At 49.8% G+C, this 19,018-nt stretch overlaps 1 protein-coding gene across 1 annotated transcript in view; it reads right to left on the bottom strand.

Moving 5' to 3' along the window:
* The window catches only part of LOC127586103 (collagen alpha-1(V) chain-like), a 234,419-nt gene that overhangs the window by 22,396 nt on the left and 193,005 nt on the right, over nt 1-19,018 (bottom strand). The window contains 13 exon segments of the mRNA XM_052043933.1: nt 170-277; nt 2,097-2,150; nt 3,014-3,067; nt 5,011-5,118; nt 6,393-6,446; nt 8,049-8,102; nt 8,198-8,251; nt 10,729-10,782; nt 12,860-12,967; nt 14,320-14,373; nt 16,616-16,669; nt 16,760-16,813; nt 16,999-17,052. Of these exon segments, the coding sequence (XP_051899893.1) occupies nt 170-277; nt 2,097-2,150; nt 3,014-3,067; nt 5,011-5,118; nt 6,393-6,446; nt 8,049-8,102; nt 8,198-8,251; nt 10,729-10,782; nt 12,860-12,967; nt 14,320-14,373; nt 16,616-16,669; nt 16,760-16,813; nt 16,999-17,052 (864 nt within the window).

Genomic DNA, 19,018 nt, shown 5'->3' on the forward strand with positions numbered 1-19,018 from the left:
ATTCCCCTCCAGTCTGGTGACTCTAAGGGCAAATGGGAGAGAGGCAAGTTGCCTCAGCATCAGGTTAGGATGGACTGAATGAAGTGGGAATGATTTCACAAGGCTGACACCATGAATGGTAAATACCACTGCAGAAACATATGAAACAGTGATGGTTGTAGGTAATTACATCGTCTCCTTTAAGACCCACTGGTCCCTGCGGACCAGGGAGTCCTCGATCTCCCTTCTCCCCCTGTTCTCCTGGAGGTCCGATCAATCCAATGAGACCAGGGTGACCCTGAAAGAGAAACAAGAGGGTAAAATGAGAGGGTTCAATTGGAAATCCACAGAGAGTCTGGGAGGGGTGTCGCAGAAGGCTTAAAGACAAATCACATACAGCCTCTTTAGAGAGAGCGAAGGAAGGGTCAGATACAACATCACAACATCACCGAGGGTCCGCGATGAATCACAGAGCGCAGCAGGGTTAAAGGCACATCAAATACAGCCTCTTTAGAGAGAACGAAGGAAGGGTCAGATACAACATCACTGCGGGTCCGCAATGAATCACAGAGCGCAGAAAGACAGAAGGACAAGAGGATCTCGCCACACCACGGAAGGATGTGATTGCACTGGAGAGAGTAAGGAGGAGATTCTCTAGGACGTGGCCTGGGATAGAGGGGTTCAGTAATGAGGAGAGGCTGGGTCTGTTTCCCTTGTGGTGGAGGAGGCTGAGGGGTGATGTGATACAGGTACCAAAATTATGAGGGGCATCGATATGCCAGCAAACAGCAAGTTTCTCCCCACAGCAGAGATGTCCAAAACCAGAGGGCACAGGTTTACTGTGAGGGGAAAGACATTTAGATGGGATCTGGGGATCTGAGGAAGAATTTCCTCACTCAGAGGAAAGGTTTGGATCTGGAACGCACTGCCTGAGGGGGTGGTGGAGGCAGAGACTCTCACGTTTAAAAGTATCTGGACAAACACGTCAATCATCAAGGCATAGAAGGCTATGGATAAAATGCCAGTAAGTGGAATTAGTGTAAATAGATCATCATGGAGTTGAACAGCACAGAAGTTGGCCCTATGGCTCACAATGTCCATGCTCACCTACATTATTCCCACTTGCCCCCCCACATCAGATCCGTATCCTGACATGCCATTCCTGATTTAGCAGCTGTCTTAAGTGTGTCATAGACGTAGTGGTTGTATCTGACGCCACCACCTCCCCTGGCAGCGAGTTTTTTTTATTCAAAATAAACTTTATTCATCATAAAAAACAAACTAAATACGACAATAAAATAGTGCAAACCTTTACATTCGTGTACGGATCAATCATTGGTGTTACCTTTTTATATAAAAAACACAGCACCGAAGCCACTCGTGTGGCTCCCTGGGATGCTACCCCAATCCCGTATTTACAATATTTAAGGGGCTTTGTCCCCTGGTAGAGAGTTGCAGATAAACAGAGAGATTGATGGAGATACTGGGCCTGTCTCTGTGCTGCATGACTTTGCGACCCTGTAACTGTGACTCACTCGAGTGCGGGCGATCCCGCTTGTGGAACTCAGCCAGAATTCAATTGGTGAACTTAATCAAAAAAAAACAGACACTTGTGATGATAGGTGCCAATCATTCATACAGTGCGTGCTGATTGGAGCCTTTGAGTCAAATGTTGATTGGTCATCAGCGAATCAGTGGCTTGGCGGGCCGGACAGACGCCCAAATACAGGACCCACACACAGGCAGCAAAGGCTGCATCTCACTACACACAGACCCATGGTGAAAGAAGGCCTGGCCTCAAGAGAAAGCTGGCTAGACCTTCCAAGATATCTCTGAGGATCACATGGAAGCTCAGTGGGAGAAGACCTTCGCAGTGTTGGTTCTGGCTGAGAGGGCAAGGTGGACTCAAGGACCTTTGGGTTCCCTCCGCCATTGCACTAGCGTTGGTGGGTGCCCCATTACAGAGGGGATGGAGGAGGAGGCGGGGGCATTGCAGTTGGTGAGCTGACGATCATCTGTGGTTAAACCAGTTTGTTCAGCGACACGCCTTGTACACCCAGCTCAGGTGCACCGACAGTAGAACCAGAGAAATCAGCCTGCCCGTAGGGAAGTCATACCTTCTCTCCCTTGGCACCACCATCTCCCTTCAAACCCGGCAAACCAGGGGGACCCTACAGACAGAGGAGGAAAAAGGAGAGAATGAACACCAAGAGAGCACTGTACAATGCACAATAGGGTAGTGATACCGGAATACGCAGACGAGCCGTGGGAATTCTATCCCGATCTGCCACTAAAGCCCATCACTTCCCGCAACAACGCATCCACCACTCCCCCCTGTGGCTCCATGGGTGCAGAATCCCCCCGACAGGACCAGTTCCATTTTCTGCCTGACTCACTGAGTGTTACGCTGAGAACGTCCCTTGACCAGATACTCAACTGGACCAGCCACTGTAGTGACACCAGAGACCACAGGTGTTGGAACCTGCAGCAACACACAAAGCAGTGGAGGAACTCAATGGGTCAGGCAGCATCTGTGGAGGGAACAGGACAGATGACATTTCGGGTCGGGACCCTTCCTGGACCCTGGACCCTGACCCTCTGAGTTCCTCCAGCATTTTGTGTGCTGCAGCCACTGTGCCTACAAGATCAGCTCAGGAGCTGGGTGTGCCGCAGGGAATGATTCACCTCCTGATACCTCAAAGCCTTCCCAACGTCTACAAAGCACGAGCCATGAATGTGAAGGAATACCCTCCGCTTGCTGGGAGGAGTCAACAATGCTCAAGACGCTCGACACCACCCACCACCTGAAGCGTTCGCTGCCTCCGTCACACACTGGCTGCAGTGTGCACCTTACATTCTGTGTGTTGCTCTCTGCACCGATGCGCCTGTGATGCTGCTGCAAGCAAGCCTTTCATTGTACCTGTACCTCGCCGTACTTGTGCACATAACAATAAATTCAACTTGACCTGACTTGGCCCAAATTCCCTTCCAGCCAATGACAGCCAACATTGGGAAAGATCCAAGGTTCACCTACCATTGGGCCAGGAGGACCAACTTGTCCTGGGACTCCAGGGGTTCCTTGTTCACCCTGTAACAGAGAGAAGGACATCAATATCGACCGGCTCATTACATAAAACAAGGTTAGACAGAGGAAGGGGAGGTGGGAGAGGGAGAGAGAGAGAGAGAGAGAGAGAGATTGAGAGACAGACAGATAGACAGACAAAAAGGGAGGAGAAAGAGACGGGAAAAGAGAGGGAGAGAGAGAGGGGGAAGAGAGACGGAGAGTGAGAGAGAGAAAGAGAGAGAGAGGGCTGATGAGTGAGGGGGAAAGAGTGTTAGGAAGAGGGAGAGGCAAGTAAAACAGAAGCTTTTCACTGTATCTTGGTACATGCGACAATAATAAACCAATTACCAACACCGATATTTTAAATCAACGCCTCTGTTTTTTTGACCTCTCCACAAAGGATCAGGGTGCTACCTATCCACTCCACCTCAGACCCTCTGGTTGCAAGGTTTCTTCAAGGTCCAAGAACGATGGGCTGAATTGCTGTTTTACTGGTACGACTTAAAGATTTAAACTGGAGCAATGGAGTAGTTTTCCAACAAAGGACCTCCAAGGGTGTTTCTGGATGCAGTCAGTCTTGGGGTGGGAGATGGAATTCAAGGTGCTCGTCCTCCCTAACTCCACCAAACTACCCACACAGCTGCACTGGAGTCATAGCGTTATACAGTATGGAAACAGACCCTTCAGCCCGACTCGTCCATGCCGACCAAGGTGTCAACGTAAGCTGGTCCCATTTGTCTGCATGAGTCATCTAAACCTTTCTTATTCATGTACCTAAATGCGCTTTAAGCGTTGTAATTGTACCCGCCTCTACCATTTCCTCTGGCAGCTCGTTCCATACACCCACCACCCTCTGTGTGATTAACTTGCCCCTGAGGTCCCTTTTAAATCTTTCCCCCTCACCTTAAACCTCTTAGACTCCCCTACCCTGGGGAAAAAGACTGTGACCATTCACTTTATCTACACACCTCATGATTTTATTTACCTTTATATGGTCACCCCTCAGCCTCCTCCGCTCCAGGGAAAAAAGTCCCAGCCTGTCCAGCCTCTCGTTATAACTCAAGCCCTCCAGTCCTGGTTACATCCTTGTGAATCTTCCCTGCACCCTTTCCAGCTGAATGACATCCTCTTATAGCTCACCAACATCTTGTCCAGTCAGAGCCTGCCAATTACCATTCAGAGCCCAGTTTTACATAGAACAGAGAACATTACAGGCCCTTCAGCCCACGATGTTGTGCCGACATTTTATCCTGCTCTAAGATCTATCTAACCCTTCCCTCCCACATAGCCCTCCATTTCTCAATCATTCATGTGTCTATCTAAGAGTCTCTTAAATGTCCCTAATGTATCTGCCCCCACAACCTCTGCCAGCAGTGCGTTCCACGCACCCACCACTCCCTGTGTAAAGAACTTAGCCCTGACATCCCCCTTGTATCTTCTTCCAATTACCTTAAAATTATGTCCCCTCATGTTAGCCATTTTTGCCCTGGGAAAAAGTCTGACTGTCCACTCAATCTATGCCTCTTATGTACACCTCTGTCAAGTCACCTCTCATCCTCCTTTTCTCCAAAGAGAAAAGCCCTAACTCACTCAACCTATCCTCATAAGACATGCTCTCCAATCCAGGCAGCATCCTGATAAATCCCCTCTGCGCCCTCTCTAAAGCTTCCACATCCTTCCTATAATGAGGCGACCAGAACTGAACACAATACTCCAAGTCTGGTCTAACCAGAGTTCTATAGAGCTGCAACATTATCTCACAGCTCTTGAACTCAATACCCTAACTTATGAAGGCCGACACACCATACGACTTCTTAACAACCCTATCGATCAGCGCGGCAACCTTGAGGGGTCTATGGACGTGGACCCCAAGATCCCTCTGTTCCTCCACACTGCTGAGAGTCCTGCCATTAACCTTGTATTCTGCCTTCGTGAACTATGTGCCCACCTCCTCCTGTAGGACTTACCACAGCACCAGGGATACCACGGAGACCTTCGGGACCTTGCTTTCCTGCTGGCCCCTGGGGGCCAACGGGTCCAGTCTTCCCGTGAGGTCCTACTGCACCGGGTTCACCCTGAAATAAAAAGGAAGAGCACATTAACACAGGCAAACCTGGGCTGCTGCGGACAAACCAGTCGCACAGGCTGGGTAATGTCTTCCTTGTCTGATGCCCCCCTTCCCAAGCATCCCTCCTCCCCCTGACTCTTCATCCGTAGTTCCATGCCTAGGGGCACCGGGAGTTCCCTGCATCCCGCAGAACTGCCCTGCAATTCCACGTGACCACCTGTGGGAGTCACCCCAGGGCACCCTGTTCTGTTCTCACACACTCCCAGAGGGGGCAGGAGGGGGGAGTTATCGCCTCGGTAGATAGCTCCCGTCTGAGTTCTCCGCACACACCCAGACCAGATCCCAGTGGCCACCAAGACGCTGCCTCAGGAAGGCAACCTCTACCATCAAAGATCCCCACCGTCTGGGCCACCTTCTTGCAGATACCATCGGGCGGGAGGTACAGAAGCCTGAAGTCCCACACAACCAAGTTCAAGAGCAGCTACTTCCCTTCAACCATTCGCTTCTTGAACCAACCTGCACAACCCTGATCACAACCTCAGTACAGCAACACTGTGACCACTTTGCACTACAGGGGACTTTTTTTTTGTTCTAATTGTGTTCTTTCTTGTAAAAATTGTATATAATGTGTTTAATTTATGTTTTTCTTGCAAATGCTGCTTATCTGATGCTCTGTGCCTGTGATGCTGCTGCAAGTAAGTTTTGCATTGCACCCATGCACACATGGACTTGTGCGTTTGACAATAAACTTGACTTTGGCTTTGACAACCCAATTGCTGAACTTGTGATGACCCCCCACTCCCCAGCTCAGCACAGAGGGAACTGCACAGGATGATGACGGTAGACAAACACTGACTGATCAGTCTCCGTGTGACGGTCTCCAGAGGCTCCTGTGGCATTTCTCCTGGAGGAATGACCCTTGGGTAACAGCACCACGTGATAATCTGATGCCAGTTTCTCTCTCTGGAAGGCCAGGAAGTAGAAACACTAGGGAATACCCTTGTTGTTTGACCAGGAAACTTCAGTGACTGGGAAGACGGTAGGCTGCAGTAGTCACTGTGGATTTAACCTCTCTGCTGGTGAACAATGTCTGGTGCAGACATCCAGGGAAGTTGTTCTGGGACTGGTTTTTGTCCCTCATCTGTTGGAAACCCTTGGGCACCTCCTGATAGCAGAGACCTGCAGTGACTCAGCTCAGTGACTGTGCCCTGCTCTCTCCATTGACCCACCCTCGATCGTCCCAGCAACGACAGCAACAGCCGGATTGTCACAGCCACTTACCTTCTTGCCTTTCTCTCCCTCTCGACCCTCGGGACCACGAGCTCCGGCTGGACCCTGTGAGAAGAGGACAGAGAGACGCAGACGTTAAACCAGCAGATTAAGCAACGGGCAGAGGCGGAACGGCTCCCTGTCCTGCCGAGCACAGAGAGAGGACTGACTCAGGACAGGAGACCCCGGGTTACCACGGGCCTGAGGACTCTCTGTATCCCGAACTGTCTGTAAGCATGGAATGAGCAGGAACAGTGTGCGGGAGAGGATCACAGAAACAGAGGTGACAGGAGACCGGGAAGAGTGGCCTCAGTGAGCGAGCCTGCTCAATGCTCTCAGCTCTGCTCGGCTGCACCCAGCACCCGGTTGTTGCGGCTCAGGGTGGGGAGCCGGGGGGTGGGGTGGGTGGGCAGTAGAGGAGGCGTGGGGAAATTCCCCCTGTTCCCAGAAGGTCTCTGCAGCCCCGCAGCAGCCGGCAGGTCCATCCCCATCCATCGCATGTACGGGCTGTCCGGAAGTCGGGACTTTGTAAGCCGGCGAGGACCTGTAACTGTCCCGGATGGTGGATCAAAGCAGCTCTCCACATTCTCACTGACAGCAACTACACTGACTCTAGTAACACTGGCTCCTCCTGATGACACTTCCCTGCTTACTTCACCCTTCTCACCGCCGGTAGCACAGCGGTTCGAGCCACTACCTCGCGGCGCCGGAGACCCAGGTTCGATCCCAGCCTCTGGCGGAGTTGGCACCTTCTCCCCGTGACAGCATGGGCTTCCCCCCGGGTGCTCTGATTTCCACCCGCATCCCAAAGACGTGCAGGCTGGTCAGTTAATTGGCCGCTGTAAATTGTCCCCAGTGTGTAGGTGACTGGTGGAATCGGGGGAGGGGGGGAAGTTGATGGGAATGTGGGGGAGATTAAAAACTGGGATTAATGTGGGATTGGGTGCTTAATGGTCAGTACATATTCAGTGGGCTGAAGGGCCAGGTTCTGTACTGTATCTCTCTGTGACTGAGTTTAACAGAAACAATCCCACCCTCCGGTTCCAAAGCTTGACTGCACCCTTGCACCTCTTATAGTGTGGCCCAGAGGTTGTGAGGAGTGTAAAATTGTCCCGAGTTCACTTCAGGGACAGCTGCTGACCTCGCTGGAGTTAGCCACTGTGTGAGTCAGAGCCAGAGACCTTCCCCAGCCTGTAGATATTACAGGGCTCCTGGTGCCCCAATGTACAGTCAGTGAAAATAAAAAAGAATCTGGAAATCTGCAAAAAAATATTATGAGAAACACTCAGCAGGTCAGGCAGCATCTGTGGGGAAAGAAACAAAGTTACATTTCAAGTCGAAAGCCACCAGAAGAGGCTCCAACCCAAAGTTCTGATTCTCCTTACAGATGCTGCCTGACCTGCCAAGTGTTTCAAGCATCTTAACCCAAATAAGCCACTCGCCCACCTCCTAATGCCCCAGTAAAGATCTCACGCAGTTCCATCTCCCCTTCAACAGCTCCTGGACCTCCTTCCCAGTACCCAAAAGAGACCTCGCCATTCCCCCGGATGCTGGTGTAGACCCAGACCCCAGTTCTAGATCTCACAATGCTCCTGGCCCCCAGTTACAGACCTTGCGCATCCCCCCCATCTCGACCTATGGGTGGAGGTGTTGTAGGTGCTTGCTTACCCTCTTCCCAGGAGGACCTGGTGGACCCACTTCTCCGGTCGGACCTGGAGACCCCTGTGCGGTGAGAGGAGAGAGGGAGGTAGGTCAGTCATGGAGCGGAGCTACCAGAACCCAACAAGGAATGCAGCGCTGCTTCCATTGCTACTTACGGCCTGCCCTTGCTCGCCAGTTTCTCCCCTTTCACCTTTAGCACCATCGTGACCCTAAAACAAGGGGGAAGAAAAAGCATAGGTTTAAAAGTTGTTCAGTCCTAATGGTCTTGAAGTGTGGATTGAAAGGACCCAATTGGACACTATCTCCTTAGAGCAACAGCTGCACGACTCTCAGTTGGAAGGTGATGGGGACGGCCCAGTGTGTAGACCACTGCTGCCTCCCAGCTCCAGACACCCAAGTTCAATCCTGACCTCAGGTGCTGTCTGCGTGGAGTTTGCACGTACGTGTTCCGATTTCCTCCCACATCCCAAATACGTAACGGACCACTGTGATATATCCGGAGACACAAAGGACTGCAGATGATGGAATCTGGAGCAACACACAGAGCGCTGGAGGAACTCAGCGGGTCGGGGAGCCTCTGTGGAGGGAAATGGACAGTCGACGTTTCAGGTCAAGACCCTTCATCCGTGAAGGGTCTTGATCCAAAAAGTTGACTATTCATTTCCCTCCACAGATGCTGCCCGACCCGCTGAGTTCCTCCAGTATCCTGTGTGTTGCTCACTGTAATATACCCTTCAGTGTAGATAGGCAGCATGGTAGTGTAGCGGTTAGCATAACGTTATTACAGCGTCAGAGACCCGGGTTCAATTCCGGCCGCTGCCTGTGAGGAGTTTGGACGTTCTCCCCGTGTCTGCGTGGGTTTCCTCCGGGTGCTCCGGTTTCCTCCCACATTCCAAAGACGTACGGGTTAGGAAGTTGTGGGCGTGCTATGTTGGCACCAGAAGCGTGGCGACACTTGCGGGCTGCCCCCAGCACATTCTCAGTAATGCAAAAAGATGCATTTCACTGAGTGCTTCGATGTACAGTGACTAATAAATGAATAATTTACCTTATGTGGAAAAAAGACTCAAGAGGGAGTCAGTGGGTAAGTGAAAGACAATCAGTTACTGGGTGATAGGGCGGTAAACAGCAAGGGATGGGACTAATGTGGTTCATTGCCAAGAGCTAGTACCGACCCAACAGGCTGAATGGCCTTTTGTGTCATAATACAATAAAGTAAGCAAGCTGTTTATTGGCAGCAAGAAAGCAGCAAGCTTTCAGCAGCAAGTGGAGAAAAGGCACAGACAAGAGAAGGGGAACGGTAGGTTCTTGGAGTTCTGTAAGGGAGTGAGTTGGAACAGAAGATCATAAGGAACAGGCAGGGACAGCACAGTGAGGAGAGGACCAAAATCTTGGAGAACAAGCCTGTATGTGCAATAGTGTTGACAAGCTACTGCAAAGAATAGTGTGTGGCACGGTTAGCACAATGCTATTACAGCGCCAGTGATCGGGGTTCGATTCCCGTCGCTGTCTGTAAGGAGTTTGTACGTTCTCCCGTGTCTGTGTGGGTTTCCTCCGGGTGCTCCGGTTTCCTCCCACATTCTAAAGACGTACGGGTAGGTTAATTTGGGGGTTTAAAATGGGCGGCGCGGACTAGTTGGGCCAGAAGGGCCTGTTACCACGCTGTAAATAAAATTTTTAAAAAAGCTGGGACCACGATGGAGAGATGGAATATTGGGCTCAGATAAGAAAATAAGAACACAGTTTAGAACGGGCGTGAAGAGGCTGCCCATATATGGGAGGAGTACCTCAGAACTCTGCCCATATCAGGGCAGATTATCCCATCTAGCCCACATACGGGAACAATTGCATCCAAAACTGTCCAGCTCCATGCCAGGAGTGAAGGGATCAGTAGCTCTTATCGCGCTGGCACTGGTCAACGGTTCATTGGAAACTGATATTGGTAATTGGTTTATTAATGTCACATGTACCGAGATACAGTGAAAAGCTTTTGCTTGTATGTCATCCAGACAGATCATTCCACACATAAGTACATCGAGGTGGTAAAAAGGAAGAAAAAATAGAATGCAAAATGTAGTGTTACAGAAATAGAGAAAGTGCAGTGCAGGGAGAAAGTGCAAGGGTCACAAGGAGGGAAACTGAGAGATCAAGAGTTCACCTTAAGAGGTCCGTTCAAGAGTCTTATAACAGAGAGAGCACACAGGATAGAGAGGTGCATTGTGCAGGGCACAGCCGTGCATGTAACAGACAGCAGTGGAGAGCATGTAGCTGTTTCACCAGGTCACACTCCTCCCTTGAGGAACACAAAAGGGGACAATTAAGTGTAAAAACACACGTCACACGTTTAAGCTTCCTGGAAAGAATGAAGATGGGGCAGATGACAGGATGATGCACTTTAATTCAGTACAGCAAAGAAAAAGATGGGAGGAAGATTTGCAAGGTACTGCCACCACCGACAAAGGCACCTTTGTTAACCCATTTCTTCACCGCAACAGGTTCAAAGACCTGCAACACCCGACACAGCAACTCCGCCACATCTCCTGCTGTGTTCAATAAGGCAACGTAACCCCCGCACAGAGGACTGAGGGGTGGGTGAGGGAATGGTCATTAGGAAAGGAAAAGGTAGCAAACAATGTGCAGTTCAACGACAGGAGGAGGAAGACTTGTAAACTCCACCGATACTTACACGTGGGCCAACTTCTCCAGGAGGACCAGGATCACCGGGGAAACCAACAGGTCCCTAGAGGGGAGAGCGCAATAAATAGATCAATCAAGTTGAAGTGTGACCACCATTGCAACATGGTAATGGCTTCAGATATTCAATGTTAGTTACGTCAGTGGGTGCAGACACAGTATGGTCAATGACAGCACTGGGTTGCCGCAATTCATTCTGTCAGACCGTTGAACGGTCCATGCAAACTGACAACCTGCCCCTCTTCTGAGGATATGTCCGTGCCTGGGTGTCCCCAGTGAGGGAGCAGGCGATAGCCACTGTCTCGCTGGAGGGCCTTCCAGGACCAGTGGGCACCGCAGAGACTGGGGTGGATCCTGGACACGGATAACAACACTTAAAGAGAACCACATTGCTGACGCTGTTTTAATCTGCACTGGTCTCACCCCAGGACACACAGGCAGGGATGGTGCCAACTTTGCCCGAACCAGCACAACCTGAAGGTGAGCTGCCAGTACTTCAGATACTTCACCAAAGACAGCGGCTGCATCAAGTTGGACTAAGTACAGATGGGGCAGTGCTGTGTGTCCATGTGTAATAGAGAAATAGAAGTCTGTGTGAACGTTGGACTTTGTTCAGCTGTGCTCAGGTGGGAAAGGCAAACGTGTGACAATGCTCCAACCCTCCGATGAAGAAATTTGCCTCATTTGTTGAAAGAATGTGAGATCAGTCAGTGGTCAGTTACATCAGGGGTCTCAGTGGTCAGTGACATCAGGGGTCTCAGCCAGTGGTCAGTTACATCAGGGATCTCAGGAGTCAGTTACATCAGGGGTCTCAGTGAGTGGTCAGTGACATCAGGGGTCTCAGTGGTCAGTTACATCAGGGGTCTCAGTCAGTGGTCAGTTACATCAAGGGTCTCAGTGGTCAGTTACATCAGGGGTCTCAGTCGGTGGTCAGTTACATCAAGGATCTCAGTGGTCAGCTACATCAGGGGTCTCTACATTGGCCACTTTGGCCTCTTACATATGACTCGCTGCACAGAGTGCCAACACCACCTGCACCGTCCCACCTGAAACCCCCTGGTTACTCACCACAGACTGAGCTGGCAACCAACTCAGACATGTCTTCTGACTGCCACACTCCAACCTTTGCACCAACAGTCCTGCTGTGCTGCCCAGCGCGTCAGTCATACAGTCATAGAGTTGTACAGCATGGAAACAGGCCCTTCAGCCCGATATGTCCATGCAGACCAAGATGCCTATCTGAGCTAATCCTATTTGCCTGCATTTGGCCCATATTCCTCTAAATCTTTCCTATCCATGTGTTCCCCAAATGCTTTTAAGTGCTGTGATTTTACCTGCCTCCACCACCTGGTCTGGCAGCTCATTCTGTTTACCCACCACCCTCTGTGTGAAAAAGCCAACCCACCCATTCCAGGTATTGGTCGAGTAAGCCTTCGATGAACTGTGGCAATGCTGAATACAGATCGTACCCAGGTTACAGACAGATTCCTTTCCTATAGACATGCAGATATTGTCCATAACTTGCTTCTGTCCGTACACAAAATCACTGGATACGGTAACACCTCCACAGTGCTGTAATGGATGGTGTCAGTGACGGCCAATTAACATGAACATTTCTGTATTGTCATCCCCTGCCCAGTTACAGTGGTAAAGAGGCAGGATGTCCCATGCTCAATGGCTGGATTCAATGGGCTTGAAGAATCAGTGCATGTTACATCGTTCAACAGAGCATCATTGCACAAGTATCAATAGAAGCGATCGCTTGTCAGTTTCCCAGGCAAGTCTCTTAAGTGGCCTCCTGCGGTGAAACTGGAAGCTTGTGTTCTTTACAGACAGTGGTGCCTGATAACTGTGGGGAGGTCACATGGAAACAGGTCCTTTTTCCAAGACTAGGTCTCATTTGAGTTTAATAATATTTATGGGAGCTCGCTCGTATGTACGAGGCGTCCATAAATTGGGTGTTTGTAGCCTGGGGAGCGCCTGTATCCAACTACAATTGGATGGAGGAAAATGGATCAGTTGCTTCAAGTACAGGTTGAACTAAATAAACAGATTGAACTCAATATACCATCATTGAAAGGGACTGAAAATAAAACAAGCAGGTAGATTTGAGGTCTACTTACAGGATTGCCTTTGGGCCCATCGTCACCAGTGGGTCCTTTGATACCAGGTGGCCCAGAAGCGCCTGGTTGTCCAGTCTCTCCTCTCTCTCCTCTTTCACCTTTTGGACCCTGTTTATTGGTGAAAGAAAGTATTAGAGCGGGCAGCTTATTGCAAATTATTGTCTGACAGGCTAACATCCTCGTTTCAGGATGGCTGTGCTTTTCTCACCGCTGTCTCCTGGTGAGGACACCGGTTGCTAGACTACAGGCAAAACGGGCACTCATCCAGCCACCTGCATATTCCAGAGGTTGGGAGCAGGATTCCCAGTGGAAAGAGCAGTCATTATAGTTGTTGCAGAACAGGATTTCAACTTGAAATGGGACTAAAATAACCTCACTGGGCAACGAATGATGCCAAGCCAAAGTTGGAGCGACTTGGTCAAGGGGCACTGTGTTAGGAAGAACCACACGAGTTGTCAAAGGCTTGGGGAGAAACTCAAGAGGTTACGGCTTGAGGTGACGTAGAGTGAAGACAGAAGGGAAGGCCAAAGGAAGCAGTCGGCATTGAAAATTAAAGCCTTCACCTTGAATTGGATGTGTGTCAAAGAGATTTCAGTCCCAGCTAAAACAAGCCACAATATCTAAGTGCCTCTTTAACATAGACTCTTTAACAAGGAGGTCTGACCATCCACATCACTCATAACCTCCCCTCAGCTCATCGCGTGTTTGAGTAACAAGCTGGTCAGAGACGCCACAATTCGACAGGCCCGGCCTGACATCCTGAATCGGCTGAAGGGTGCCGGATACCGGAGAGGAGGAAGGAATGACCATGGGACGTCCCAAGGTGCTTCCGGGCCAATGACGGTCCTTTTGCACCGATGTAATCTGCTTTGGCGATGTTGACTGAGGGACAAGTATGGGCTAAGACACTGGGTGTAACTCTGCTATTCTTTGTGTTACTGCTTCTGTGGCCAGGTGAGAGAGCAGACGTGATCCTGGTTGCTCATCTCCTCACGCTGTCCATGTGGACATCCATCCCCATCCCCCCCCCCAACCCGTCCATCAGCTGATATCTAAGCTTCAGTTCTTTCCACACATCAGTGCCAGATGCTGATGAACGAGACAAGAAAACTTGTCCCCTATTCAGAGTTTTAAAGATGCCCGTCTACTATTAAAATACCTACTGCTAGCATGAGGATATAAATCCAGCCATGGGAATAAAGCAATTAAAAAAAATAAAAAGGAATCATCGGATGGATTGCCAACCACAGATATAAACTGGAGTTTAGACTGTTCATAATGTTAGTTATTGAGATAACATAATTTGATGTGTTGAGCAAGAAAAAAACTAAAATATCAATTTATTAAATACATAAAAACTAAAACCGAGATAGGATATAAAATATTAAGACCATTGCAACAAACAACCGCGCATAAAATAATCAAATTGGCACCATAACATTCCAGGTGCACATACTCACCCTGCTGCCGGGAACACCTTGGATTCCTGGAGCGCCGGATTCGCCAGCTTCGCCCTGGAAGGAAAGCGACATTTATGGTTGGGATGAGGAGAGCGGCCGTCACACCGGTCCAGTCCACTTTGCGGAAAATTCACCTCAATTTACAGCAAAGTCTAAGGAGTGCTTCCCCTTCGGCCTGAGTCCCGAGTCCCTGAGGCCCCAAACTGAGGCGCCAGTCTCAAAGCCCTGAGCTCCCAGCTCCAAGCCCAACCCTGAGCACCTGCTCACCCCCCAAACCCAATCCTCCACCAGAGAGGTAAACTACAGGAGTTAATGTCAAAATAATTGATTATACATTCTGGTTAAAAGGTAATCCCTTCTCCTTTGTGCCTCTGTCCAGTCTACCGACCACCAGATACCCGACACAGTAGTCCCTCTGGCTTACTGATCATTCTGCTCCCTGTTGAACTTTAGACATAACTTTCAGTCACTGAGAACATCTAAGGCATGTTCATTCTCACTGCTGCTACTTTCCCTGTAATCCATAGGATGGGATAATCCAACCCTGACATTGTCAAACTATTATCTCTCGTTTGTTCCTCTTGTTTTCTCTGTTGCGAACAGCCCATCTGGCTTCACTGGTCTAAGCCACTTAAAGCTCGGCTGACCCCACCCTTTAATATTTAACCCTTTAAATGGATAAAGAAATTTACAGGAGGTGTTAACACTGGATGTCAAAGAGCTGTATAGGCAGATGCTACCTCCTAGCTGTCTTAGAGATCAGGGCATATCAAGAAGACATCAATGCACTGTCTTCATGTACTGAGGAGTTCTCCTCCCACCACTCACTCAGGCAGTGGCTTTTAAACCCTTGCCACTCTCAGGAAGACAGTAATTTTCCTTCAGTCCTCTTTAGTCCTTTCTTTTTATCATCCATACCCAAAGTTTTGGTCCCCAGATTTAAGGAGAGATATTATTTCATTGGAGAAAGTTCTGAAGATGGTTCACTAGGATAACCCTGGATTGCCCTTTGAGGAAAGGTTATTTAGGTTGGGTGTCTACTCACTGGAGTGTCGAAGAATGGGGAGTTGCCTTATTGAAACACATACAGTTCTGAGGAGGCCAAACTGGCTGCGTGCAGAGAGGATGTTTCGTCTCGTGAACGAGACCCAGACTAGAGGGTATGCTCCCAGAATAAAGGGGCGCCCATTTAAGACTGCATAATCATAGAATCATCCAGCATGGAAACAGGCCATTCAGCCCAACTCATCCATGACAACCAGTGGGCACCCTGCTGGATTAACCCCATCACCCAGCACTTGATCCATAGTCCTCAGAGATTCAAGTGTTTGTCCAGACAACTCGTAAATGCTATCAGTGACCCAGCTTCAACACGTAGAGTCATACAGCGTGGAAACAGGCCCTTTAGCCAACTCATCCATGTGACCAAGCTGCCCAGCTAAGCCAGTCCCATTTGCCCACACCTCTCTCAACCCTTCCTATCCATGGACCTGTCCAAGTGTCTTTGAATGCTGTTATTGTACCTGCCTCAAACACTTCCTCTGCCTGCTCCGTTCCATATACGCACCACCTCCTGCGTGAAGATGTTGCCCCTCAGGTCCCTTTCAAATCTGTTCACTAAACCCTCTAGTTCTTGATTCCCCGACAGTTCCCTCGAGATCGTGGCTCCTAATGAACTATGATCTCATCATCCACTTTAATCAGCCTTTCTGTAGACTTAAAGCCTCCACCCAATTCATCCCTTAACCTTCCCTTGTCCTTGAGTTATGGAGTTATGCAGCACAGAAACAGGCCCTTCGGCCCTACTTGACCGTGCCGACCAAGTTGCCTACCTGAGCCAGTCCCATTTGCCTGTGTTTGGCCCATACCCCTCTAGACCTTTCCTATCCGTGTATCTGTCCAGGTGTCTTTTAAATGTAACTGTACCCACCTCTACCACTTCCTCTGGCAGCTCGTTCCACACACCCACCACCCTCTGTGTGAAAAAGTTTAACCCTTTGAATTTCTCCCATCTCACCTTAAATCTATGCCCTCCCCGACCCTGGGGAAAAGACAGTGACCATCCACCTTATCGATGCCCCTCATGATTTTATAAACCTCTGTGAGGTCACCCCTCAGCCTCCGTCACTCCAGGGAAACAGTCCCGGCCTGTGCAGCCTCTCAAGCCCTCCAGACCCAGCAACGTCCTTGCGAATGTTTTCCGCACCCTTTCCAGCTCAATCACATCCTTCCTACAGCTTGTGAAGAACAAACGTCAGCCCGTTCCTCCACCGACTCTAGTCCGCTGGTAGCTCACCTTCTCACCAATAGACCCTGGGTTACCGAGACCACCAGGAGGACCTTGGGGACCCTGCAAGGAGAAACAATGCAAGAATGAGGTGGGACTGGGCTCGGGGACTTGCAAAGTGAGTTGAAACTAGTGAAGTGAAGCTGAGCTTACGTCTGCTCCGGATGGACCAGCTGGGCCTCTTGGACCCGGGGGACCTGGTGGACCCTGTGAAGGGAAAAGAGAGACAGTTCAAGTGACGGTCACTGGGGACACTGCCGATGAAAATTGATAGCACAAAGCGGAGCGCATTCTTTCTCCTAACCAATGCTACGGCGCGGTGAAGTTTGGTTCAACTGTATGGTCACATCTCCCTGTTGGCAACAATGCAAGAGATTGGTGGGGATACTCACCATGGGACCAACGTCACCAGTCTCCCCCTTCTCCCCTGAAGGACCAGGCATTCCCTGGAATACAAAACACAAGTCAATGAGTCCCTAAAGCCACCCAGCCACACACTGATGCAATCAAGGAAAAGGCACGCCAGCGGCTATACTTCGTTTGAGGAGATTTGGTCTGTCACCAAAGGTTCTTGGGGGCAGGCACGGTAGTGCAGTGGTTAGCATAATGCCTTACAGCCCCAGTGACCCAGGTTCAATTCCGGCTGCTGTTCTGTAAGGAGTTTGTACGTTCTCCCTGTGTGTCTGCGTGGGTTCCCTCCGGGTGCTCCAGATTTGTCCCACATTCCAAAAACATACGGGTTAGGAAGTTGTGGGCGTGCTATGTTGGCACCGGAAGCGTGGCGACACTTGCAGGCTGCCCCCAGAACACTCTACGCAAAGATATTTTTCACTGTGTGTTTTGATGTACATGTGACTAATAAAGATATCATCTTAAATTTCTACAGATGTACAGAGGAGAGCATTCTGACTGGTTGCATCACCGCCTGATATGGAGGCGCCAATGCGCAGGATCGGAAGGGGCTGCAGAGAGGGTTGTAGACTCAGCCAGTTCCATTACGGGCTCAACCCTTCCCGCCATCGAGGACATCTTCAAGAGGCGGTGCCTCAAGAAGGCGGATCCATCATTAATGACCCTCACCACCCGGCACATGCCCTCTTCCTGTTACCACCATCGGGGAGGAGCCTCACTCAACATTTTAGGAACAGTTTCTTCCCCTCTGCCATCAGATTTCTGAACCCATGAACACTACCTCGTTATTCCTCTTTTGCACTATTCGGCCCACCATGTCTATGCTGACCATCCTGTTTACCTGTACTTATCCCAACTGCCTGCATTAGTTCCATGTCCCTCTGTGCCCTGCTCATTCAAGTACCTGTCCAGATGCCTCTTAAATGTTGTGACTGGTCCTGCCTCTGCCACCTCCTCTGGCAGCACATTCCAGATACCAACTGCTCTTTGTGTGAGAAATGTACCCCTCAGATCCCCTTTAAACCTCCTCCCTCTCACCTTACAGCATCCTCTCAGGCTACTGGATGAAAAGAGCTGTGGACACTGCAGAGAGGTGTGTCCACAGCTCAGCACATCACGGAAACCAGCCTCCCCTCCATGGACTCTGTCTACATTTCTTGCTGCCTCGGTAAAGCAGCCAACGTAATCAAAGACCCCACCCACCCTGGACAGTCTCTCTTCTTCCCTCCCCTCCCATCAGGCAGAAGATACAAAAGCCTGAAAGCACGTACCACCAGGCTCAAGGACAGCTATCCTGCTGTTACAGGACTATTGAACGGACCTCCTGTACGATAAGATGGACTCTTGACCTCACAATCTACCTCGTTATGACCTTGCACCTTATTGTCTACCTGCACTGCACTTTCTCTGTGATTTACACTTTATTCTGCATTCTGTATTGTTTTACCTTGTACTACCTCAATGCACTGTGTAATGAACTGATCTGTACGAACGGTATGCAAGACAAGTTTTTCACTGTACCTCGGCACATGTGACAATAATAAACCAATTCTGCTTCCAAGTGGATGAGTTGCTAAGGTGGGCAATGCAATGGCAGATGGACGTTAATCCCAATAAATGCATTTTCAGAGAATAAAAGAAAAGTTCTGGTCCAGTTTTGGACAGGTTCAGACCTCACTTTCAGGTGGGGATGGGTATATATTTGAAAGACCATGGAATTGAGGGTTATGGGGAACTGGTACAGAAGAGGAAATGAGGTGTGGGGCAGATCAGCCATGATCAATTTGAATGGTGGGAGAGGTTAGAGGGGCCGAGTGGCCTACTCCTGGTCCTAGTTCCTCGTGTTCTTGTGTTCTTGGGTCACCATTTTTATTCCATGTTTTTATTCTGGATAAACAAATTAAATTCCCCAGACGGGATTTGAACTTGTTCCTCGAGGTTCTTCGGGCCGATCGAGTTAAATAATGCAACTGACCGTCGGACAGGGGGCGGATCCCATCC

This window comes from Pristis pectinata, chromosome 34, assembly GCF_009764475.1.
Source record: "Pristis pectinata isolate sPriPec2 chromosome 34, sPriPec2.1.pri, whole genome shotgun sequence".
In the NCBI taxonomy this organism is placed as follows: Eukaryota; Metazoa; Chordata; class Chondrichthyes; order Rhinopristiformes; family Pristidae; genus Pristis; species Pristis pectinata.